We start from the raw sequence: 27646 nt of genomic DNA on the forward strand, positions 1-27646 counted from the left end.
CTCCAGAGGTGGCCATTTTGGGAAAATGTGGCCCCACCCATCAGCCCTGAGAAGCCCCAGGCCAAACAACAATCCAGTTGGGATAACAGCCCCACCCATTAGTAAACAGGCTGCCTAAAGACCCCCCAGGCAGACAGCTACCTCTAATCTCACCCAGAGACAAAGCCCCACCCACCAGAGGGATAGGAATCAGCCCCATCTACAAGTGGACAGGCACCAGTCCGGCCCATCAGGAAGCCTACAGTAAGCCCCCATACCAACTTCAGCCACAAGGGGAGCAGACATCAGAAGTAAGAGAGGCTACAAGTCTATTATCTCTAAAAAGGTCACCACACCAAAAACCTATACAAATGAAAAGACAGAGAACTATAATTCAGATAAGCAAGAAAGAAAAAAACCTAGAAAAACAGCTAAGTGATCAGGAGATTATCAGCTTCCAAGAAAGACTTGAGACTGTTGATGCTGAAGATGATGCAAGACATTGGGAAAAAACTGGAGGCAAAGATTGATAATTTACAGGAAACACTGAGCAAAGAAATACAAGATATAAAACTTGAGCAAGAAGAGATGCAAAATACAATAACTGAAATAAAAAACTCATTAGAAGCAACCAACAGCAGAATACAGGAGGCAGAAGAACAAATAAGCGAGGTGGAGGACAGACCAGTGGAAATCATGGATGTGGAATAGAAAAAAGATTGAAAACAAATGAAGAGAGTCTCAGAGAATTCTGGGACAACAGAAGAAGACAACAGAAGTTAAACACACCAACTTCCATATCATAGGGGTGCCAGAAGGAGAAGAGAGAGAAAGGGACAAAATGTTATCTGACCAAGTTTTTTTCACGGCTTAACATGCTTTCACGTTCCTCATTTTGTTCAAGATAATTTTTGGATTAATTAGTTCAGTAGACTTTCATGGCATAGTCCATGTTTATCCCTCAAGTCTCACAGCTCACCCACCCCCTGGTGCAGCCTCTGCTCTACCGTAACAACTGCTGGTGGTTCCCTGATCAGCGATGAGCTTGCTTTGTACTCTGTGCTTCTGCACAGCTGTGTCTTCTGCCTAAAATACCTTCTTCTGTTCTGAATGGCTCATTTCCATTCTTCATTTAAAACTTAGCTTAAGTCAACATCTCCAGGAAGGAAGGCTTTCCTTCACTTCTGATACCAGTATTCTTTAAATCCCCAACTTTCCCTGTTGCCATAAATACCTAGGGTCCCCTTTACAGCAGTCATCATGATGTATAATAGCTATTTGTATTTTTCCTATTTGTACAAGTTTCTTGTGTCTTACCTGTATGTCTCCCTCCTGGTCTACTGGGTGTCACATAGAAGGTACTCAATAAATGTTTAATGACTACATTCCAGAGAATTTTCATCAGTGATCCTTTTAAAGAATGAGTTCTCCATTCAAAACCAACAGTGCTAACAGTGCTGCAGAAAGGGTGAATCTTCTCATACATTCTTCGTTGTTTAAAAATGTCCAGGGAGTTTCCTGATGGCTCAATAGGTAAGGATCCAGAATTGTCACTGCTGTGGCTTGGGTTACTGCTGTGGCATGGGTTCAATCCCTGGCCTGAGAACTTCTGCATGCATTACCTTGTAATTAAAACTAATGATTTAAAAAGTAATCCTTTTCTAAAGAAGATGTGGTATAAATATAGAATGGAATATTACACAGCCATAAAAATGAATGAAATAATGCCATTTGCAGCTACATGGATGGACCTAGGAATTATCATACTAAGTGAAATAAGTCAGACAGAAAAAGCAAAATATCATATTATATAACATATATCATATAAGTATAACATCATATTGTATGATAAGTATATCATATAACATAAGTATAACATATATAACATAAGTATATCATATTATATAACTTATAGATCATATAAGTATAACATATATCATAATATCATAAAATATGATATTATATAACAAATTTTTATCAAAATATGATATTATATAACTTATGACACAAATAAACTTATCTACAAAACAGAAACAGACTCACAGGCAGAGAGAATAGACTTGTGGTTGCCAAGTGGGAGGAGAAGGGGGAAGGGAAGGACTGAGAGTTTGGGATTAGCAGATGCTAACTATTATATACAGGATGGATAAACAGCAAGGTCCTACTGTATAGCAAAGGGAACTATTTCAATATCCTGGGATAAGCCATCATAGAAAAGAATATGAAAAAGAATATGAAAAAGAATTTGTTCACCTATATTTTTAAGTTTTTAGTTTATATATGAATCACTTTGCTATACACCATAAACACAACATTATAAATCAACTATACTTCAATTAAAAAAACAAGTAATAAAAAGAAACTAAAGGTTTTGTTTTTACAGGTGGAAAAAAAATCATCTTTTTCTTTTTTCCCTAGAGTTGAAGATTTCATGGTGTTAGAGGAACAAACTCACTTACTGAGATGGGTCTGAATCACTCCCTTTTCGTTTTCTTGGAAACTCTGTCACATGTGGCCTGAAGGATCCAATAGCTGTTGGCTTAGTCCATGGGTTCAGATGACTCGAAACCATGGAAGAAATGCACTGGTTCTCTTCAATCAACAGTTTACCTAAGACATAAAATGCAATAAGGCATCTATTTGAAATGTTAATTTTACTTTTTATTCATATTACACATTTTTAAATGGCTTTCTACTTTGACATTTTAAAAATGTCAGCAAGGAGTTCCCATTATGGCTCAGTGGAAACGAATCTGACTAGTATCCATAAGGATGCAGGTTCGATCTGTGACCTCGCTCAGTGGGTTAAGGATCAGCATTGCCTTGAGGTGGTGTAGGTCACAGACATGGCTCAGATCTGACGTTGCTGTGGCTCTGGTGTAGGCCGGCGGCAACAGCTCCAATTCAACCCCTAGTCTGGAAACCTCCATATGCCACAGGTGTAGCCCTAAAAAGACAATCAATAAAAATGTCAGCTAAATAGCAACAAAGAATGAAAGATTAATTACGTATACTCAAATCTTAGAAATATATTTGTTCACCTATATTTTTAAGTTTATTTTCCCCATCTAATTATTAAAAGTATGGGTATTTATAGAAAATATGGGGGAAAAAAAGAAAGAAAGGGGGAAAACCAAATTTCACCAACCAATACTACTATTTAGAAATACTTTTTTTATTTTTTTATTTTTTTTTTATTTATTTATTTTTTTTTTGTCTTTTTTGCTATTTTCTTGGGCCGCTCCCATGGCATATGGAGGTTCCCAGGCTAGGGGTCGAATCAGAGCTGTAGCCACTGGCCTACGCCAGAGCCACAGCAACGCAGGATCCGAGCCACGTCTGCGACCTACACCATAGCTCACGGCAACGCTGGATCCTTAACCCACTGAGCAAGGCCAGGGATCGAACCCGCAACCTCATGGTTCCTAGTCGGATTTGTTAACCACTGAGCCATGACGGGAACTCCTAAAAATACTTTTTTTAGAATTTTTTTCTATAGTTGTTATTGTAGTAACTGAAATCATAGTGTATATTCTGAGTTACATATCATTGTGATAATAACTCTACAGCATTATTATGATTCTTTATAAATTATTCTAATGGCTGCATTATATGCCATCATGCAGCTGTGTCATAACTACTTAACCATTCTTCTGTTATTGGAATCTATATTTGTTTTTCTTTTTTCACCATCGTAAATGCTTTTATCTATGTGTATAACACTTTATCTACTGGTCATTTCTTTTTAACTTCTAGTTATTTCTTTTGGATAGCATCCCAGAAATGAGTTGACAAGGTTAAGGGACATGAAATTTTTTAACCCTGAATTTCTAAATATTACAGTAAAATCCTTTTGGTCTAAAGTGTAGTTTATTAAATGTTTTATAAAATATAAAAATCAGAGTCATTTAACTAAAAATAACTTATAGTTCAAATGTAGGCTTCCCTGAATAACTATATTCTTATATTAAAACTGACCTAGCAAGTTTAAACTTATTTATACCTAGTAACATAGGTTGAAATATATAAACAATATTTACAAGGAGAATGCAATAAATCATCCAGTAAGAGTGGTAGCTTTTTAACACATCTCTGGCAGTAACTGATAGAGTGAGCATTTGAAAATAATAATATACACTAACATGTGGACTAAATATGGCACAAATGAACCTTTCTACAAAACAGAAACAGACTCACAGACATGGAGAACAGATTTGTGGCTGCCAAGGAAGAGGCAGGAGGGAGTGGGATGGACTGGGGGGTTAGTAGATGCAAACTATTACACTTAGAATGGATAAACAATAAGGTCCTTCTGTATAGTACAGGGAACTATATTCATTCTTCTGGGATAGACCATGAGGCTTAAACAAATTTGATATTAAAATTTGACAATGGCAGTACAAGAAAGGGTAACTATAAGTCTATCTCATATAGGAACAAAGATACAAAAATCCTAACAGAATATTAGCAAACAAAATTCAGAATTATATAAAAAGAATAACCCATCATGACCAAGACAATTTTATCCCAGGAATGCAAGGCTTGTTTAATATTGGTAAATTAATTAATATAATTTATCATAATATAATCATAGTGGAAAGATATGATAATCTTAATAGATTCAGAAATATTAATGAAGAAACACTGAAAGCATTCTTTGTTTTTTTCTTTTTGCCTTTTCTAGGGCCACTCCTGCAGCATATGGAGGTTCACAGGCTAGGGGTCTAATCAGAGCTGTAGCCACTGGCCTACGCCAGAGCCACAGCAACGCAGGATCTGAGCCGTGTCTGCAACCTACACCACAGCTCATGGCAACGCTGGATCCTTAACTCACTGGGCAAGGCCAGGGATCGAACCCACAACCTCATGGTTGCTAGTTGGATTCATTAATCACTGTGCCATGATGAGAACTCCTGAAAGAATTATTTTTAATAATGAGAAACAAGAACGTCTTTTATCACTACCTCTTCTCAACATTGTATTAGAACACCTGCCAGCGGAATAAGGCCAGAAAACAATATGTGAAGTATAAGAATTGGAAAGGAAGAAAAAAAATATCATTATTAGGAAATAATATGATTGAGGATATAGAGAACCCCAAATTATCAACATATTAATTATTAAAATTAGAGAGTGTATCAAGGTTGGCTGTATGTAAAATCAATACACAAAAATCAACTGCCTTTCTATTCACCAGTAACAAACTATAAGAAAATGATATTTTTAAAAAGTAACTTATAATATAACTTGAAAATATAAGATTACCTACCCATGCACCTACGGTCAACTAATCTATGACAAAGGAGGCAAGAATATACAATGAAGAAAAGACAGTATCTTCAGTAAGTAGTGCTGGGGAAGTTCCAGCCATTGGTACAGCAGAAACTAATCTGACTAAGAACCATGAAGTTGCGGGTTCAATCCCTGGCCTCACTCAGTGGGTTAAGGATCTGGTGTTGTCATGAGCAGTGGTGTAGGCTGCAGTCACAGCTCAGATCCTGAGTTGCTGTGGCTGTGGTGTAGGCCAGCAACTGTAGCTCTGATTAGACCCCTAGCCTGGGAACCTCCATATGCCATGAGTGTGGCCCTGAAATGACCTAAATATAAGACTGTATACTATAAAACTCTTAGAGGAAAACACAGGCTGAACACTCTCTGACATAAACTGCAGTAATATCTTCTCAGAACCATCTCCTAGAGTAAAGAAAATAAAAACAAAAATAAATGGGACTTAATTAAACTTAAAAAAGTTTTTGCACAGCAAAGGAAACCATGAACAAAATGAAGACAACCCACAAAATGGGGGAAAACATTTGCAAATGAAACATCTGACAAGGGATTAATTTCCAAAATATACAAATAATTAATGCAGCTCAAATCAAAAAAACCAAACAACCCAATCAAAAAATGGGCAGAAGATCTAAATAGACATTTCTCCAAAGATGACATACAGAGGCCAAAAAACACATGAAAATATGCTCAACATCACCATTATTAGAGAAACGCAAATCAAAACTACTATGAGGTACCACCTTACACCAGCCAAAATGGCCATCATCAAAATGTCTATAAACAATAAATGCTGGAGAGGGTGTGGAGAAAAGGGGACCCTCTTACATTGTTGGTGGGGATATAAACTGGTACAACCACTAAGGAAAACAGTGTGGAGCTTCCTCAAAAAAACTAAAAATAGAACTACCATAGATACAGCAATCCCACTCCTGGGCATATATACAGAGAAAACTGTACTTTGAAAAGATACATGTATCCCAATGTTCATTGAAGCACTATTTACAATTGCCAAGACTCAGAAACAACCTAAATGTCCACTGACAGAGTAATGGATAAAGAAGATGTGGTACAATATATGCAATGGAATACTACTCAGCCATAAAAAAGAATGAAATAATGCCATTTGCAACAACATAGATTATACTAAGTGAAGTTAGACAGTGAAAGACAAACATCATATGATATCACTTATATATAGAACCTAAAAAAATGATACAAATGAACTTATTTGCAGAACAGAAACAGACTCACAAACTTTGAAAACAAACTTATGGTTACCAAAGTGGACAGGTGGTTTGCAGGAAGGGATAGCCTGGGGGTTTGGGATTGGCATATGCACACTGAGGTATATGGAATGACTTGCCAACTGGGACTGACTGTATAGCACAGGGAACTCCACCCAATATCCTGTGATAATCTATATGGGAAAAGAATCTGAAAAAGAATAGATAGGTGTATCTATATAACTGAATCATTTGCTGTACAGCAGAAATGATCACAACACTGTAAAACAACTATACTTCAATAAAACTTTAAAAAATGGAAAAATAAATAAGAGTACCTAAACTACATATATGAATAAATGTATAAACTAATAAAAATGTATAAGGTCTTGGGGGAGAAAATTATAAAAATTTATTTACATTAAAAAGATTCAAATAAATGGAAAGTATATCATGCTGACGGATACTATCAGCATGATATATCATCTAATGGCTACAAAGCCTTACTATCATAAAGATGTGTAATTCCAGGAGTTCCCATTGTGGCGCAGTGGTTAACGAATCCGACTAGGAACCATGAGGTTGCGGGTTCGATCCCTGCCCTTGCTCAGTGGGTTAACGATCTGGCATCACCGTGAGCTGTGGTGTGGGTTGCAGCCTCGGGCTCGGATCCTGCGTTGCTGTGGCTCTGGCGTAGGCCAGGTGGCTACAGCTCCAATTCGACCCCTAGCCTGGGAACCTCCATAAGCTGTGGGAACGGCCCAAGAAATAGCAAAAAGACAAAAAAAAAAAAAGATGTGTAATTCCTATAAAAACATTCTTTTTTAGGGTGGAACTTTCCAAGCAGAATATAAAATGTATATGGAAGTTATGAGTTATGAACAGCCAAGGGAAATGTGGTAGAACTTGACCTCTCATATATCAGGACATTATAAAGCTATAGTATTAAGACAGTGTGGTGGAGTTCCCGTCGTGGCGCAGTGGTTAACGAATTCGACTAGGAACCATGAGGTTGCGGGTTCGGTCCCTGCCCTTCCTCAGTGGGTTAAGGATCTGGCGTTGCTGTGAGCTGTGGTGTGGGTTGCAGCTGCAGGCTCGGATCCTGCGTTGCTGTGGCTTTGGCGTAGGCCGGTGGCTACAGCTCAGATTGGACCCCTAGCCTGGGAACCTCCATATGCTGCGGGAGCGGCCCAAAGAAATAGCAAAAAGACAAAAAAAAAAAAAAAAAGACAGTGTGGTATTTGTGTAGAGACAGACAAACCAAAGGAAAAGCACAGAGAGCCCAAACATGTAAATATGGACATTAGCTAAATGTCAGAGGTGGAATTTCAGATCACTGTGAGGAGACCAGCTTTTTGATAAGTATTCCTGGGCCAATTGATTTTCTCTATGGAAAAGAATAAAACCAGACCCCCTTCCTACCTTATGCCAAATATAAAAACCAAGCCAAATATAAAAATTCAATTCAAATGGATTAAAGATCTAAACATAAAAGGCCAAAATTAACAGAGATTACTCTGAAGGAGAGAGAATATCCTTATGTTACTGGTGTAGAAAGAATTTCCCCAACTATAAAAAACAATGAAGGAAAAGATGGATCAATTTGATCTTCTTAAAATGAAGTTAAAGTTGATTAAAAACACCATAAAGAAAATGAAACCACAAGCCACAGACTGGGGGAAGATGTTTGTTACACATATAAACAATAAAGGGTTACTATCTAGACCATATAAAGAATGTCTTTGCGTCAATAAGAAAAAGACCAACACAACCAACTGAGTATAAAACTGGATAAAAGACTTTAATGGACATCTCATAAAAGAAATTCCAATTGGAGTTCCCATCATGGCTCAGAGGTAACAAACCTATTATCCATGAGGATGCGGGTTCAATCCCTGGCCTCACTCAGTGGATTAAGGATTCAATGTTGCCATGAGCTGTGGTGTAAGTCACAAATGCAGCTCAGATCCCATGTTGCTGTGGCTGTGATTTGACCCCAAGCCCAGGAACTTCCACATGGGTGTGGCCCTAAAAAGACAAGACAAAAAAAAAGGGGGGGGGGAGGGGAGGAAGAAAAAGAGAGAGAGAGGGAGAAAGGAAGAAAGAAATTCCAATTACAAAATTACAAAAATGAAAAGATAATCTCATTAGTAATTAGGAGAAGCTAAAGTAAACTTGTAGCGATATACTACATACCATCTAATGGCTACAAGTGAAAAGTTTGACGATACTAAGTGCAAGTGAGGTTTCAGAACAACGGGAATGGAAAGAAAATAATCTGGAAAGAAAATTGCTACAACCCCTTTGGAAACCATTTTTACATTACCTAATAAAGTCAAACACATGCAAATAGCATTTTATTCCTAGGTATATGAAGATACTTTTAATATATCTTAGGAGACATTTATAAGAAATGCATTCACAGCATTGCTTGTAATTGAATAGAAATTAATGAGAAAACTGGAAACTTTAATTTCTATCAACAGATGAATAAATTGTTTAGTCACTGAAGGAATACTAAGAGTAGTAGAAATGATGAAGTGCTGATGTACGCAGCAATGGATGCATCTCAAAACAATAATGCTAGGCAAAAGAAGTCACAGCCAACAGTACATGTTTTTAAGGAATTGTATAAAGTTCTAAATGTAACAGTGTACATCTACCCACCCCAAACTCCCCATCCATCTCACTCAATCCCCACTCCCCCTTGGTAAACTCTATATCTGTGAGTCTGTTTCTGTTTTGTGAATAGGTTCATTCATACCATATTTTAGATTCTATATATAAGTGATATCATATAGTATTTGTCTTCCTCTTTCTGACCTCCTTCACTTGGTATGAGAATCTCTAGTTGCATCCATGTTGCTGCAAATGGCATTATTTTGTTGTTTTTTATGGCTGAGTAGTATTCCACTGTACATATGTATCACATCTCCTTAATCTAGTCATCTGTTGATGGATAAGTAATGAGGTCCTACTGTACAGCACAGGGAACTACATCCAATCTCCTGGGATAGAAGATGATGGAAGATAGTATGAGAAAAAGAATGTATATATATGTATGACTGGGTCACTATGCTGTACAGTAGAAATTGGCACAACATTTAAATTAACTATATTTTAATAAAAAATAAAAGATACAGTCAAAAAACTATATACAGTTCAGAAATAGGTAAAATTAATATGTTTTTAGTGACAACTACATAGCTTACCTCACCATACAGAAAGGAAAGGGAATATTTAACACAAAGTTAGAATTCTCTTTGGGAGGAGAAAGGGGTTGAGATCAGTAAGGAACCCATAGGTACTTCTAAGGAATTGAGGTTCTACTTCTTATCCTGGTTCTACTTCCTGAACTCACAGGAAATTTTATTTTCATCCTTTAAACTATATACATGCTTTTTACAATCCTCTGTAAGTGTAATAGATCTCACAATAAAGAAGTGTGGAGAATAATTTTACCAATGATCATTGGGAACAAAGATTCTAATTGACTGTGTCCCAAGACACTCTTCATGGGACCAATTTGGGATCACCAGAGATAGCATGAGATTAATTATGGTTTTAGCTCCTAGACTTTGCTCTTAACAGATACATCTGTCTCCAGAGAAAAATGTGGAGAAATTACTTATATTAAATAGCAGATCTATAAGAAAAATTCTCTGGTCTAGGTAATACAAGACCCTTCCCATCTTCCTCCCACCCCCCAGCACACACTCAGGCAAGTAAACTCTTGCCCTCATATAAGTTCAAAACAGAACTAAAATGAAGATTTCTTTTTCCCTCTCATCCTAGGAGGCATGATCTCCACATATTTCAATCCTACTTCTTTGTTAACCTTGAAAATAAAAAATGGACGATCTTAAATCAGGCAGAATAATATCCTTCTCTTCACAAAATTGAAATCTGAAAATTTTAAGGGTCTTTATGTTCCTGAAAGTGTAGGGGAGTATTGCCCCATAATTAGCTATGTTCTATCATTTGGTTATGTCAGTAGAAGTATATTCAAAACAGGGCTTTCTAAAAAACAAAAGGAAAAGATAGGTTAGTGGGAATAAGTAGTTCTGGATGAAAGGATCTGTTCTTTGGAAAAAATTCAAGTAATGGATTTTTATTTGGGAGATGACTCACAACTTAAAGAATAAAGCTTTCATTTTTAACTTTCCAGTTTACTTGACTTTTCAGCCTCCGCATATACTCATAGAAGATGAGACCATGTGTTAAGAACTGAAGTTTAACTCCGCTTTTAGATAACTCATTTTGGAGGTTTATGATTGAATATTTTGGTGGTGTCTTTCCTCCCCAAATTGGGTCACTTCTCAATGGCGAATGTAATCCATGTTATTTAAGATTCAGTGACATAACAGAATTTAGACAGGAAAAAAGATATTGGGATTATCTCTTGGAAAAGAAGTCTTTGGTTTTGTTTTATTCTTTTTCCTTTCTTTTCTTTTTTTTTTTTAGGGCTGCACCTATGGCATATGGAAGTTTCCAGGCTAGGGGTTAAATCAGAGCTGCAGCTGCCAGCCTAGGCCACAGCCACAGCCACAGGCACACCAGATCTGAGCTCCATCTGCAAACTCTCCCACAGCTCACAGCCACACCAGATCCTTAATGTGGTTTTATTTTAAATGAGATCCACAATGAATATCACTCCACTCTACATGCATCTCCCTGGGGATGGTAATCAACCTAACAATGTTTGACAGAGGAGTTCCCCATTGTGGCTCAGCAGTAATGAATCTGACTAGTATCCATGAGGATTCAGGTTTGATTCCTGGCCTTGCTCAGTAGGTTAAGTGTCTGGCATTGTCATGAGCTGCGATGTCAGCAGCTGCAGTGCTGACTACACCCCTAGCCTGGGAACCTCCATATGCCACAGGTGCAGCCCTAAAAAAAAAAAAAAAAAAAGTATTTAGGATCATCTCCCTAAGCATGGAAATAAATTGTGGAAAATGAACAGCTGCTAGGGAACCATAGCAGGGGAGACCAAGAGCCACTTGGTTTAGGCCTTATTTACGAAGCAGTTCAAATTTAAATTTTTATATTATGCTTGTAAGAGAATATATATATATATACACACATCCATACACACATGCACAAACATTCACATGAGTGCAATGGCAGGATGGAAAAAATATTTAAAAAATTTTTTGTCCCATTACCTAATTTCATTGCCAGTGTGCTCTAGGTTAAAATGTATATAAAACTTAAATTATTCCATGAACAATTAAAAACAAATTGTTCAGGAGTTCCTGTCGTGGCTCAGTGGAAACAAATCCAACTAGGAACCATGAGGTTGTGGGTTCGATCCTTGGCCTTGCTCAGTGGGTTAAGGATCCGGCATTGCTGTGAGCTATGGTGTAGGTCAAGATGCAGCTTGGATATGGCGTTGCTGTGGCTCTGGCGTAGGCTGGCAGCTACAGCTCAGATTGGACCTCTAGCTTGGGAACTTCTATATGCCGCGGGTGCGGCCCTAAAAAGACAAAAGACAAAAAAAAAAAAAATGTTCAATATAAACATTTAAATTACTTCCTTAAAAAATAGAAGTGGCCTTTGCTTCTTAACTTCTGAGAGTCCATGCCTAGAACATCTTTTTAGTCTGGTCCACCTCCCTCATATAAACTGTTTGTTTCCCACCTCTCCCCTTTGGGCGAATCATTAACATATCTGAGCTTGTTTCTTTAAGAGGGAAATAATTCCTACAAATCTCATGGTTTCTCTTTGGAATCAAATAAAGTAATATATCTGAAATCTATCTGAAAAACAAAAGTTACTGATGAGTAACTAGTCCAGCAAGAGAGTTCATTGTTTTTGTTTTGCTTTGTGTTTTGTTTTCCAAAGGAAATTTTTATAATGAAGTATAGGTGATGTACAGTATTATGATACAGTGATTCACAATTTTAAAGGTTATATTTCATTTATAGTTATTATCAAATATTGGCTATATTCCCTGTGTTGTACAATATATCACTGCAGCTTATTTAATGCATAATAGTTTGTACCTCTTAACACCCTACCTTATAATGCCTCTCTGCTTCTTTTTTGTTACAGTCATTAGTTTGGTTTGTTTTTTCTTTTTTTTCTGGCTGTGCCCGTGACATGCAGAAATTCCCAGGCCAGGCATCGAACCCATGACACAGAAGTAACCTGAGCCACAGCAGTGACAATGCAAGATCCTTAACCTGCTGAGCCACTAGGGAACTCCTTGTTATATTTTTTTGGTTCCACACATAAGTGATATCATAGAGCACTTGATGTTCTCTGTCTGACTTATTTCATTTACCATAAGACCCTCCAAATCTGTCCAGGTTGCTCCAAAGGGCAAATTCCATTCTTTTTTACGGCTGAGTAGTATTTCATTGTATAGATCTTACCATATCTTCTATATTCATTCATCTCTTGATAGACATTTAGATTGCTTCTTGATAACTGGGGTCCATGTATCTTTTTGAATCAGTGTCTTTGTTTTTTCAGATATATACTCAGGAGTGGAATTGCCAGGTCATAGGGTAATTCTATTTTTAGCTTTTTGAGAAAACTCCATACTGTTTTCCATAGTAACTACACTGATGTGCATTCCCACCAACAGTGTAGAAGGGTTTCCTTTTCTCCACATTCTTGCCAACATTTGTTATCTTTGTTCTTTTTGATGACAGCCATTCTGACAGGTATGAGATGGTATCTGATTGTGATTTTGATTTTCATTTCCCTGATGATAAATGATGTTGAGTATCTTTATATGTGCCTGTTGGCCATCTGCATGTTCTCTTTGGAAAAATGTCTATTCAAATCTTCTGTGTACATTACAATTAGATTTTTTTCCCCACCCTTTGTTCTGTTGCAACATGAGTATCTAGACAAAGTTCTCAATGCTATTCAGCAGGATCTCCTTGTAAATCTAGTCTAAGTTGTGTCTGATAAGCCCAAGCTCCTGATCCCTCCCACTCCCTCCCCCTCCCACTCCCATCACGCAACCACAAGTCTCTTCTCCAAGTCCATGATTTTCTTTTCTGAGGAGATGTTCATTTGTGCTGGATATTAGATTCCAGTTATAAGTGATATCATACAGTATTTGTCTTTGTCTTTCTGGCTCATTTCACTCAGGATGAGAGTCTCTAGTTCCATCCATGTTGCTGCAAATGGCATTATGTCATTCTTTTTTATGGCTGAGTAGTATTCCATTGTGTATATATACCACCTCTTCCGAATCCAATCATCTGTTGATGGACATTTGGGTTGTTTCCATGTCCTGGCTATTGTGAATAGTGCTGCAATGAACATGCGGGTGCACATGTCTCTTTTAAGTAGAGTTTTGTCCAGATAGATGCCCAAGAGTGGGATTGCGGGGTCATATGGAAGTTCTATGTATAGATTTCTAAGGTATCTCCAAACTGTTCTCCATAGTGGCTGTACCAGTTTCCATTCCCACCGACAGTGCAGGAGGGTTCCCTTTTCTCCACAGCCCCTCCAGCACTTGTTATTTGTGGATTTATTAATGATGGCCATTCTGACTGGTGTGAGGTGGTATCTCATGGTAGTTTTGATTTGCATTTCTCTTATAATCAGCGATGTTGAGCATTTTTTCATGTGTTTGTTGGCCATCTGTATATCTTCCTTGGAGAAATGTCTATTCAGATCATTTGCCCATTTTTCCATTGATTGATTGGCTTTTTTGCTGTTGGGAATTTTTTAATTACTGATTCAATTTCAGTGTTGGTAATTGGCCAGTTCATATTGTGTATTTCTTTTGGGTTTAGTCTTGGAAGATTGCAACTTTCTAAGAATTTGTCCAATTCTTCTATGTTGTCCATTTTATTGGCATATATTGTTCTTAGAAATCGCTTATGATCTTTTGTATTTCTGTGGTATCATTTGTAATTTCCCCTTTTTCTGATTTTATTGCTTTGGGCCCCCTCCCTTTTTCCCCAGATGAATGTGGCTAATGATTTATCTTTTTTTAAATCTTTTCAGAGAACAACCTTTTAATTTCATTGATCTCTTCTATTGTTTTCTTAGTCTCTATTTCATTTATTTCTGCTCTGATTTTTATAATTTCATTCCTTCTACCAACTTTGGATTTTGTTTGTAATTTTTCTCTTGTTCTTTTGGGTGTAAGGTTGGGTTGTTTATTTGAGATTTTTCTCCTTTGCTGAGGTAGGCTTGTATTACCATAAACTTCCCTCTTACAACTGCTTTTGCTGCATCTTACAGGTTTTGGATTGCCATGTTTTTGTTTTCATTTGTCTCCAGGTATTTTTTTTTTAATTTCCTCTTTTACTTCTTCAATGATCCCTTGGTTGTTTAGTAGCATATTATTTAGCATCCTTGTGTTTGTGTTTTTTGTTTTTTTTTTCCTTGTAGTTGATTTCCAGTCTTAGAGCATCATGGTCAGAAAAGATGCTTGATGTGATTTCAATTCTCTTAAATTTACTGAGGCTTGTTTTGAGGCCTTGCCTGTGATGTATCCTGGAGAATATTCCAAGTGCACTTGAAAAGAATGTGTATTCTGCTGCTTTTGGATGGAATGCTCTATAAATATCAATAAAGTCCATCTGATCTAAAGTGTCATTTACAGCCAATGTTTCATTATTGATTTTCTGTCTGGATAATCTGTTCATTGACGTAGTGGGGTGTTAAAGTCCACTATTATTATTGTGTTCCTGTCAATTTCTCTTTTTATGCCCATTCATATTTGTCTTATGTATTTAGGTACTCCTATGTTAGTTACATATATATTTACAATTGTTCTATCTTCTTCTTGAATTGATCCCTTGATCATTATATAGTGTCCTTCTTTGTCTCTTGAAAGTCTTTATTTTACAGTCTATTTTGTCTAATATAAGTATTGCTACTCCATATTTCTTTCCTTTTCCATTTGAACAAAATACCTCTTTCCAGCCTCTCATTTTCAGTTGGTATGTGTCTTTAGATCTGGATTTTAGATCTAACTTTTAAAAAATCCATTTAGTCACTTCATGTCTTTTGATTGAAGCATGAGGTCCATTTACATTTAAGGTAATTATTGATATGTTCTTATTGATATTTAGCTAATTGTTTGGGTGTTGTTTTTATATTTTTTTTTATTTTTCTTTTGTCCTTATCTCCTGTGATTTGATGACTAAAATGTCATGTTTGGATTTCTTTTTCTTTTTGTGTGTGTATATCTAGTATAGGTTTTCTGTCTGTGCGTATCATGAGGTTATTATATAACTACCTGCCTAGCTAGCTATGATTGCTTTAAGTTGCTGATCTATTAATTCAAATGCATTTTAAAAACTCTACATTTGTACTCTCCTACCCTCATAATTAATGTTTTTGATATAATATTTTACATCAAATTATTTTGTGAATCCCTTGATTGCTTATAGATGATTTTACTACTTTCGTCTTTTAATCTTTCTACTAGCTTTGTGCATGGACGATTTCCTACCTTTACTCTGTGTTTGACTTTACTGGTAAGATTTTTTCACTTCATAATTTTTATGTTTCTAGCTGTGGCCTTTTCTTCTTACATAGAGAATTTCCCTTAACATTTCTTATAAAGCTGGTTTAAACTCTTTTAGCTTTTGCTTGCCTATAAAGCTTTTGATCTCTCAACCAAATCTGAACAAGAGCCTTGCTGGGTAGAATATTCTTGGTTTTATGTTTTTCCCCTTTCATCACTTTAAATATATCATGCCACTCCTTTCCAGCCTTCAGGGTTTGTGCTGAAAAGTCATCTGATAGCTTTATGGCAATTCCCTTTTATATTATTTGTTGCTTTTCCCTTCCCTTGATTTTAATATTCTCTCTTTATCTTTAATTTTCCTCATTTTAATTACAACACATCTTGGTGTGTTCCTCTTTTGTTAGTCCTGTATGGGACTCTACTTCATGGATTTGGATGACTGTTTCCTTTCCCAGGTTAAGGAAGTTTTCAGCTATTATGTCTTCAAATATGTTCCCATCTGCTTTCTCTCTCTTCTCCTAAAATGTGAATATTAGTGTGCTTGACGTTGTTCCAGAGGTCTCTTAAAAACTGTGCTCATTTTATTTCATTCAGAGAGAGTCTATTGTTGATGAACCACTGTGTATGCCTAAGGTGTCAGTCAAGAAAAGGCACTGGGTGAAATGCCTTTGAATCTTCTTTAATTAAAAAAGTTAAACTTTTGGGAGTTCCTGTCATGGCTCAGTTGTTAACGAACCTGACTAGGATCCACAAGGACGCAGGTTCAATCCCTGGCCTCGCTTAGTGTGTTAAGGGTCTGGCATTGCTGTGAGCTATGGTGTAGTTTGCAGATGCAGCTAGGATCCTGTGTTGCTGTGGCCATAACATAGGGTGGCAGCTGCAGCTCCAATTTGACCCAAGCCTGGGAACTTTCATATGCCATGGGTGTGGCTCTCAAAAAGCAATAAATAAATTAATTAAACTTTTAATTTTGAAATAATTTCTGACTTGTAAAAAAAAAATACAATTTCCATATATGCTTCAATCAGCTTTCCCAAATGGCAGTGTTTTACTTAACTTCAGAGTAATTATCAAGACCAGGAAATTAACACTGATATAGTATTATTATTTAATTTATACACCTTATTCAAATTTTGCCAATTTTCCCCCTTATGACATTTTGCTGGTCCAGCATACAACCCAGGATCATTTGATACATTTAAGTGTCTATTTCGTAGTCTTAATTTTCTTTAAATATCCTGTTACCTTTTGTCTTTCCTGAGATTTCTGAAGGGTATGGGCAGGTATTATATAGAAGGTCTCGTCTGTTATTCCCCCATGACTAAATTCAGAGTATGTATTTTTGTAAAGAATACCACAGAAGTGATTCTGTGTCCTTCCCAGTGATATATGCTTTCACTTTAAATTTATTGCTTTTGGTGCCATTTGTTGCTTCATTAAGATCTTATTCTTCAAGATTCCAAATGGTATTCACCTCATGGAATCAACAGAAGGATAGGCAAGGAAAGATTTATGGGATTCTCTTTAAGGCTGAAAGCTCCAACACTGGAAAGCTTTGACCATGTCATCTTTTTAGCTCCAAATCTTAAATCTTAACGCAGTGCCTGACACAAGGTGTTTAAAGTTTGTTGAAGAAATGAATTACATTTCATTTCACTACCCCCAGACATTCAAAAGAGAATATGAAAGAGATGTGAAATCAGAACCCCCAGATTCACCTATTTGGGCTGCTGGGAATGAAATTCCCACAAGGAATATGCAATTCCCCAATGCACCTACTTCACAAACAGGGAGGCCTACTCCCTACTATTACTTCACTCTTACCACTTTCTCCCACAGAAGGAAAAATACACCCAATTGTCTACTGGAAAAAAGGCACTATGTGGTTTGGGATTTAGCTTTATATAATAATAAGCAGTTGCTATTTCACAGGTTGTGCTAATGCCTTATAGTGGAAACAAAATACTGTTTCTTACCACTAACAAATGACTATAAGATACTTAGTCACATAATAGAAATAAAGTGCTAATTTACACTATTCAAGAAAAATACCATCTCCTGCTCTCTCACTCTCTCTTTCTATATATATATATATATATATATATATATATATAATTGTATATATATAAAAATTATGAAAAAAATTTTTTTCAGGAGAGTTAAAAATATGGTATTAATCACATACACTCCAAAAAATAAAACACTTAGGAATAAACCTGACCAAGGAGGTTAAATACTTAAATGCTAAGAACTATAAAACACTAATCAAAGAAATTGAATAGGATTCAAAGAAATGGAAAGATAACCCAGGCTCTCGGATTGGAAGAATTAATATTGTTAAAATGGCCATACCACCCAAAGCAATCTACAGATTTAATGCAATCAGTATCAAATTACCCATGATGTTCTTCATAGAACTAGAGCAAATAACCTGAAATTTTATATGAACCACAAAAGACCCAGAACTGCCTGGGTCTTTTATGGTTCCATATTTCAATCCTGAGGAAAAAGAACAAAACTAGAAGCATAACCTTCCCAGAATCCAGGCAATACTACAAAGCTATAGTAATCAAAACAGTGTGGTATTGGCACAAGAACAGATATACAGATCAATGAAACAGAATAGAGGGCCCAGAAATAAATTCAGACACCATAGTCAATTAGTCTGGATTATATGATAGAGAAAAGACAGTCTCTTCAGTAAGTGGTGATTGGATAGCTGCATGTAAATCAATGAAGTTAGAACATACCCTCATATCATGCACAAAAATAAGCTCGAAATGTCTTTAAGACTTAAACATAAGATGAGACACCATAAAACTCCTAGAAGAGATCATAGGTAAAACATTCTCTGACATAAATCATACCAATGTTTTCTTAGGTCATTCGTCCAAGGCAACAGAAATAAAAACAAAAACAAACAAATGGGATCTAATCAAAATTACAAGCTTTTGCAGAGCAAAGGATATCATTAAAAAAAAACTGAAAACACAGCCTACAAAATGGGAGAAAATATTTGCCAACAACGCAACCGACAAGGGCTTAATTTCCAAAATATACAAACAACTCACACAACTGAACAACAACAGCAAAAACCCAATTGAAAAATGGACAGAAAACCTAGATAGACACTTCTCCAAAGAAGACATGTGGGTGATCAGTAGGTACATGAAAAGATGCTCAACATCACTAATTATTAGATAAATGCAAATTAAAACTATAATAAGGTACCACCTCATGCTGGTCAGAATGGCCATCATTAAAAAGTATACAAATAACAAATGTTGGAGATGCTGTGAAGAAAAGGGAACCCTCTGACACTGTTGGTAGGAATGTAAATTGGTGCAACCACTATGAAAAACAATATGGAGTTTCCTCAGAAAAAGAGGATTACCATATGATCCAGCAATCCCACTTCTGGGCATATATCTGAACAAAATTAAAATTCAAAAAGATACATGCAACCCTATGTTCATAGCAGCACTATTTCCAATAGCCAAGATATGGAAGCAACCTAAATGTACATCAACAGATGAATAGATAAAGAAGACGTGTGTGTATAAATAAATGAACATACACACACATACACACATATATATATATGTATATAGTCGAATATTACTCAGCCATAAAAAAGAATGGAATAATGCCATTTGCAACAACATAGATGCAATTACAGATTATCATACTAACTGAGGAAAATCAGAAAGATAAAAATACCATATGATATCACTTATATGTAGAAACTAAAATATGGTACAAATTAACGTATCTACAAAATAGAAACAGACTCACAGACATAGAGAACAGATTTGTGGTTGCCAAGGGGAAGAGGGGTGGAGGAGGGATGGATTAGGAGTTTGAGTTTAGTAGAATGGATAAAAAACAAGGTCCTATTGTATGGCACAGGGAACTATATTCAGTATCCTGGGATAAACCTTAATGGAAAATAATATAAAAAAGAATGTATATATGTGCACAACTGAGTCACTTCCCTCTACAGCAGAAATTAATGTAACACTGTAAGTCAACTATACCTCAATAAAAAATAAATTTTACAAAATATTGTATTACTTCACAATATGTATTGAGTTTAATCCAGGTGGGGGATATATCTAAAAGGGTTAAGATTTACTACCTTCCCTTTAAGAAGCTTATAATTCTGAATATATTTTTGCATATGCAGGTGCACAGATACAGAAACCAAATACAGATGCAGTCACAACTAGATGGAGGTAGAGGTTTATGAGTTCATGCTGCAAGAACACAGTGAGAAAGGCACTTAATTCTGTTTTAGGGGAGGGAGTGATATTTTAAAGAATTTTGGGGTATCAGGCTAAGAAAACACCATAAACAGGAGGCAAAACAAATCCATTGAGTAAAATTCTACGCTGTCATTAAAAATGACATTTAGGGAGTTCCTGTTGTGGCGCAGTGGAAACGAATCCGACTAGGAACCATGAGGGTGCAGGTTAAATCCCTGGCCTCACTCAGTGGGTTAAGGATCTGGCATTGCCGTGAGCTGTGGTGTGCTTCACAGACATGGCTCGGATCTGGCATTGCTGTGGTTCTGGCTGGCAGCTGTAGCTCTGATTCAACCCCTAGCCTGGGAACCTCCATATGCCACCGTGTAACCCTAAAAGCAAAAAAAAAAAAAAAAAAAAAAAAAAAAAAGACATTTAGGTATTAAATCCGGAAAACATATCAAAGTCAGGTGTTAGAAAATTTATTTGCTGATATTATTCTGACCAGAAAAACTGGACTTTTTCAAAACAAATTTTACCTTCTCACACATGAAACAAAATGCACACTAAACTGACAGAACACCCATCTGACCAGAAACCAGATGCCTAGATCATCGTGCATCATCCAGAAATGCAGATTACCTAGAAAATTCAAAATAAGAATGAGGTTTAGATGTACTGATATTTCATGAAAGTCCTTCAAGATTTATTTATCCATAAATCCTTACTATACTTAGAAAAGGCAGGAGCAAGTAACACCTCGCATGATTATCTTTCCCGAGTTTCAATCCAAACAGCTAAATGAACCCTGAAGAAGAGCATATATTTAGCCAGATTGCTCTTAACGGAAGCCAGCAAAATATCTCCCTCCAAATGGGGGTTCTTAAGGGGTGTTGAGATACAGGAGCCTAATTATGTATCTTTCCAAATTTCCATTTGTTCTCTTAGTCAGGACTTGTCAACAGAACTTTCACACTTCAAACACCCCTACTCTTTGTGAGAGGTACTCAATTTCAGGCCCCAATTTGTGCCTTCATATTCTGGAAGAATTGAGCCTGTGATTCAACCCGCTGCATGTGCAAATTCCCAGGCTAGGGGTGAAATTGGAGCTGCAGTTGCAAGTGTTTGCAAACTACACCACAGCTCATGGCAATGCCAGATCCTTAACCTATGGAGTAAGGCCAGGGATCAAACCCACATCCTCATGGATACTGGTTGGATTTGTTACCACTGAGCCACAGCGGGAACTCCATGGGAAGAGCTATGACATCCAAGAGTCCATAAAGGGGTGCTTCCTCATGGGGAGGGTCTAAGCAACCTGACAACCTGTGATGATTTCTGAGGACGCTTCTAAGGGAAGAGCCTCCTGACTGTACGAACTTCACAGATCCTGTCTCAAGTTCAGCCCCCACACCAGGAACACTGTTCACCACAAGTGGACAGCCCACCACCTCCGCCGACCCTGAGATGCAGCAGCCACAAGGTGACACCTGGCACAGCAAGAACACTTTGGATCGATCCCTCCCAGTTCACTGTGTGGCCCTAGGTGAGTGGTTTACCCTCTCTGTGCATTCCTCACCCGCAAAATCAAGGTTATGATATAGATGAGTCACCTCACAGAACTTTGATAAGAAAAAAATGAGATTGATGTTGGAGCCTCTTGGAATCTATGAGTTTTTGCTGGACAGATGGTGGGTAGTACATTAATTACTGATCTGAACTGAGTACCATGGGCCTATGGCCATGTATAAAATCCAAACGGACAATGAGGTACAGCTCTATACCCTCACACAAAGGGTCGGACTGAATGATGGTGTAACTGTTACAGACAGCAGACAGGGAAAGAGAACTGTCATACGATATTGCTTATATGTGGAATTTAATTTTTTAAAAAGATACACAGGAGCTTATTTTATAAAACAGAAATAGACTCACAGACATAGAGAACAAACTTATGGTTACCAAGGGGGAAAGTGGGGGGAGGGATAAATTAAGAGTTTGGGATTAATACACACACACTACCATATATAAACAGATGAGCAACAAGGATCTAAGGGAAACACAGGGAACGCTAATCAATATTTTGTAATAACCTACCTTGACATAATTAAAGCCATTTATGACAAACCCGCAGCAAATGTAATACTCAATGGAGAAAAGCTGAAAGCCTTCCCATTAAAATCTGGAACAAGACAAGGATGCCCACTCTCACCACTGTTATTAAACATAGTACTGGAAGTCCTAGCCACAGCAATCAGACAAACAAAAGAAATAAAAGGCATCCAAATAGCAAGAGAAAAGGTAAAACTGTCACTGTATGCAGATGACATGATACTATACATAGAAAACCCTAAGGACTCAACACAAAAACTACTTGAACTGATCAACAAATTCAGCAAAGTAGCAGGACATAAGATTAACATTCAGAAATCAGTTGCACTTCTGTATACTAACAATGAAATATTAGAAAAGGAATACAAAAATACAATACCTTTTAAAATCACACCCCAAAAAATCAAATACCTGGGAATACACCTGACCAAGGAGATAAAGGACTTATATGCTGAGAACTATAAAACATTAATCAAGGAAATCAAAGAAGATGTAAAGAAATGGAAAGATATTCCATGCTCCTGAGTTGGAAAAATTAATAGTATAAAAATGGCCATACTACCCAAAGCAATCTACAGATTCAATGCAATCCCTATCAAATTAACCAGGACATTTTTCACAGGACTAGAACAAACCATCCAAAAATTTATATGGAACCCCAAAAGACCCAGAATTGTCAAAGCCATTCTGAGGAACAAAAACCAAGCAGGAAGCATAACTCTCCCAGACTTCAAGCAATATTAGCCACAGCAATCAAGACAGTGTGGTACTGGTACCAAAACAGACACACAGCCCAATGGAACAGAATAGAGAATCCAGAAATAAACCCAGACACTATGGTCAATTAATCTTTGACAAAGGAGGCAAGAACATAAAATGGGAAAAAGAAAATCTTTTCAGCAAGTACTGCTGGGAAACCCAGACAGCTGCATGCAAATCAATGAAACTAGAACACACCTTCACACCATGTATGAAAATAAACTCAAAATGGCTGAAAGACTTAAATATAAGACAAGACACCATCAAACTCCTGGAAGAGAACATAGGCAAAACATTCTCTGACATCAACCTTACGAATGTTTTCTCAGGCCAGTCTCCCAAAGCAACAGAAATAAAAGCAAAAATAAACCAATGGGACCTAATCAAACTGACAAGCTATTGCATAGCAAAGGAAACCAAAAAGAAAACAAAAAGATAACTTATAGAATGGGAGAAAATAGTTTCAAATGATGCAACTGACAAGGGCTTAATCTCTAGAATGTACAAGCAACTTATACAACTTAACAGCAAAAAAGGCAACAACCCAATTGAAAAATGGGCAAAAGACCTGAATAGACATTTTTCAGTTGGCCAACAAGCACATGAAAAAATGCTCAACATCCATGATTATTAGAAAAATGCAAATCAAAACTACCACGAGATACATACCAGTCAGAACGGCCATCATTAATAAGTCCACAAATAACAAATGCTGGAGGGGGTGTGGAGAAAAGGGAAACCTCCTGCACTGTTGGAGAACCACTATGGAGAACAGTATGGAGGTACCTTAGAAATCTATACATAGAACTACCATATGACCCAGCAATCCCACTCTTGCGCCTATATCCAGACATATCTTTCCTTAAAAAAGACACATTCACCCACATGTTCATTGCAGCACTATTCACAATAGCCAAGACATGGAAACAACCCAAATGTCCATCAACAGATGATGGATTAGGAAGAAGTAGTATATATACACAATGGAATACTACCTAGCCATAAAAAAGAAAAAAATAATGCCATTTGCAGCAACATGGATGGAACTAGAGACTCTCATACTGGGTGAAGTAAGTCAGAAAGAGAAAGACAAATACCATATGATCTCACCTATATCTGGAATCTAATATATGGCACAAACAAACTTTTCCACAGAAAAGAAAATCATGGACTTGGAGAATAGACCTGTGGTTGCCAAGGGGAAGGGGGAGGGAGTGGGATGGATTGGGAGCTTTTAGTTAATAGGTGCAAACTATTGCCTTTGGAATGGACTAGCAACGAGACCCTGCTGTGTAGTACTGGGAACTACGTCTAGTCACTTATGATGGAGCATGATAATGTGAGAAAATAGAATGTGTACATGTATGTGTAACTGGGTCACCATGCTGTACAGTAGAAAAAAAACTGTATTGGGGAAATAACAATTTAAAAGATATATTTTGTAATAACCTAGATATCTGACTCACTCTGCTTTATACCTAAAAGTAACATGCCATTGGAAATCAACTGTATTTCAAAAAAATTATTTTAATTTAAAAAAGTGTTTAAAGATAAATAAATAACTGTGGTCTGAGTTAATGCGCAGCTGTGGAGCTAGATTAAATCAGAAGTGTAGGGTCAAATCATTCAGATTTCCACATGAAAATCCTGATATAACTGGTAAACCAGTAAATTTCTCCCACCCCTTCTGAGGATGGTAATGTGAGACATTAATCAATAATGAAACACATAATTCAAAACTGTGATCACCGCTAGAAAAAAGCAGCATGCTATAAAACTACTCAATATACAGACCATTAGTGGTGAGACCACTGCACAAAAGCTTTGAGTCCTGCATTCCATTGCTCAGAATTCAACTGTGGCTCCCCACTGAGTTGAAGATGACATAAAATATAAAGTCTTGCCACAGCACAGCCTCCCTCTGAGCCTCACCCCATGCTGCTCTCTTATTCAGGACCCAGGCCAGAGCCACAGGGCACACGACAGTCCCCAGTCATGTCACGTTCCTCCATGGCTCTGCTTTTCTAGGCATGCCCATGCCTGGAAGGCCTTGTTCCCAAATCAGGTTAACATAAGCTCATCTGTCAAGACATATGTCAGATGTTCTCTCCTACAAATATCTTCTCTGAAAACTGCCCCCCAAACCTGCCCTGGGGCCCCTTCTATATAATCCAGTAGCACCCTGTGATGGAGACCATCATGGAGCCGCCCCTCTGCACTGAAATTATCTCTTTACTAGACACCAGACACAGCTCCTCGAGGGCAGGGACCATGTCTGTATTCTACTTAACACAATCCATGACACACCACCCATGCTCAGTAATTGAGATGATGGATTATTCACTAATCAGTATTAGGGCAACTCCTTAACCATTCGGAAAATATTAGATCTCTGTTTCCCTATGTTTGCCAAAATAAAATTGTTCTGGATGTTACATGTAGAAAAGTAAAATCATAAAAGTATTTTAAAACGTGGCTATTGGGAGTTCCCATCATGGCTCAGAAAAAATGAAACTGACTAGTATCCGTGAGGATGCAGGTTCAATCCCTGGCCTCACTCAGTGGGTTAAGGATTCCGCATTGCCATGAGCTGTGGTGTAGGTCACAGATGCGGCTCGGATCCGGCATTGCTGTGGCTGTGGCCTAGGCCGGCAACTGCAGCTACGATGCAACTCCTAGCCTGGGAACTTCCATATGCCGTGGGTGCAGCCCTAAAAAAAAGACAAAAAATAAAATAAAAAGTGACTATTTACATAAAGTGAGGGCTTTTGAGGTATGATGCCAAAAGTAAAAACCATAAAGAAAGGACTACATTAAAAAGTTAAAATTTCTATATATCTAAAAACACCATAAAATCAAGACATAAAAAAACTAGGGAAATTTCCCTATGCCCTTTGCAGTATATCCTCCCCTTCACCCCTAAACTCAAGCAAAGAGTGACTTGTTTTTTGCTTTTTAATCATTTATTTGCATTTTCTAGATTTTATACAAATAAAATCATAAGACATACCCTTCTGAGTCTAGCTTCTTTCCCTCACAATGATTTTGAGATTTACTCACTTTGTTGCACAGTTCTATTGTTGAGTTGTATTCCATTGGGTGGACATCACTTTGTTTAGCCATTAAATTCATTTGCTGATGGCCATTTAGCTTGTTCCCAATTTTTGGCTATTGTAAATAAGGCCACTACAAATATTTGTATACCAGTTTTCGTGTAGACAAATGTCTTCATTTATCTTGGGTATATACTTAGACATAGAATGACTAGATTACAAGGTACGTACAGGTTTAATGTTTTGAAAAATGCCCAACTGTGTCCCCAAGTGGTTCTGCAATTTCACATTTCTATAGCACTGACAGTTCCAGCTGCTTCATCCTAACCAACAACTGGCATTATCTACCTTTTTAATTTATCCATCCTAATGAATGGGTTGTGTGATGGATTACATAGCAACACATGTCATTTTAAGACATTTCAATTACTTGAAAAGTTTACTTCTTGGAAGGCTAAAAAGTCTCTCTGTAATTTCTATCCATCATTCATACATCTAATTAGTCTAGTAAGTTTCAATCCAGTTGCAAGTATGTGCCTACTTACTGAGGGAGAGAAACCAGACTCCATATTGTTCCTATGTCTGATTAGTAAGTATTTCAATTAGGTTGCAAGTATCTGCCTACTTACTATCACGTTAGAAGCTAGAGAGGGAGCAAAGATAAGTACCACACGGCATTTGCCCTCAAGGAGTTCGGTTAGGTAAGTACAGAAAAAACCCAACTAGAAGGTGGAATGGAATATGTCTTTGGGGAAGTCTGGTCCCAGCCCTTTCCATAAAGGCTTTAGGAAGAGGGTAGCATCTCAGATAGTTGCATAGAACTTCTCAAACTTCGGTGGACAACCAAAATATCCTACATATTCATCTTAAATTTTTCTCTTTCCTAAACTGAACCATGCGATTCTTTCAAACATTACCCATAGGTTGCCTTGTCACTAGCCTGGCTGCTCCCTTCTCCACATACTTTGGCTAAAAAATCCTTTGATGGGTGGTGTGACTGGAATTCAACACCTGAGAGCTGTCCAGTCCACAGAGGAGAGTAGACTGTTGATTGATAATGTTCTCATTATACTTTCATTATGTAGAAGGCTGCATTAGCTTTTATTTTATATTTTGGGCCTTCACTTTATGCTGTAGATTCATTTATTTACATAATTTTACATAACCATAACTGACATTATAGATGGTATAGCTCCCTCTTTTCCCAGGAAACAGTGCTGTGGAGTTCCTATTGTGGCTCAGCAGGTTAAGAACTCAACATAGTGTCCTGTGAGGATGTGGGTTCAATCCCTGGCCTCACTCGGTGGGTTAAGAATCTGGCATTGCCACAAGCTTGTGGCTGTAGGTTGCAGATGCAGCTCGGATCCAGTGTTGCTGTGACTACGGTGTAGGCCAGCAGCTGCAGCTCCAATTCGACCCCTAGCCTGGGAACTTCCATATGCTGCAGGTGTAGCTGTAAAAAGAAAAAATAAACAGAGTTCTACAGTTGTTTAAGTTCCTTGCCCTTTACCACAGAGCCAGAGAGGGATGGAG

At 37.2% G+C, this 27646-nt stretch overlaps 1 protein-coding gene across 10 annotated transcripts in view; it reads right to left on the bottom strand.

Annotated features, from left to right (window-relative positions):
* The window catches only part of ARNTL2 (aryl hydrocarbon receptor nuclear translocator like 2), a 192497-nt gene that overhangs the window by 149021 nt on the left and 15830 nt on the right, over nt 1-27646 (bottom strand). For 6 of the 10 annotated variants that reach the window (XR_002344063.1, XM_021092153.1, XM_021092152.1 and 3 more), the window contains exon 2: nt 2439-2589. Coding sequence is in view for 5 of the 10 variants with exons in the window: in XM_021092153.1 (XP_020947812.1) it covers nt 2439-2589 (151 nt within the window). In the remaining 5 variants the exon portion in view is untranslated. Of the gene's footprint in view, nt 1-2434; nt 2590-27646 lie in introns of those variants that run through there. The other 4 variants (XM_021092159.1, XM_021092157.1, XM_021092155.1 and 1 more) reach the window with 2 other exon arrangements.

This window comes from Sus scrofa, chromosome 5 (genome assembly GCF_000003025.6).
Source record: "Sus scrofa isolate TJ Tabasco breed Duroc chromosome 5, Sscrofa11.1, whole genome shotgun sequence".
Classification (NCBI taxonomy): domain Eukaryota; kingdom Metazoa; phylum Chordata; class Mammalia; order Artiodactyla; family Suidae; genus Sus; species Sus scrofa.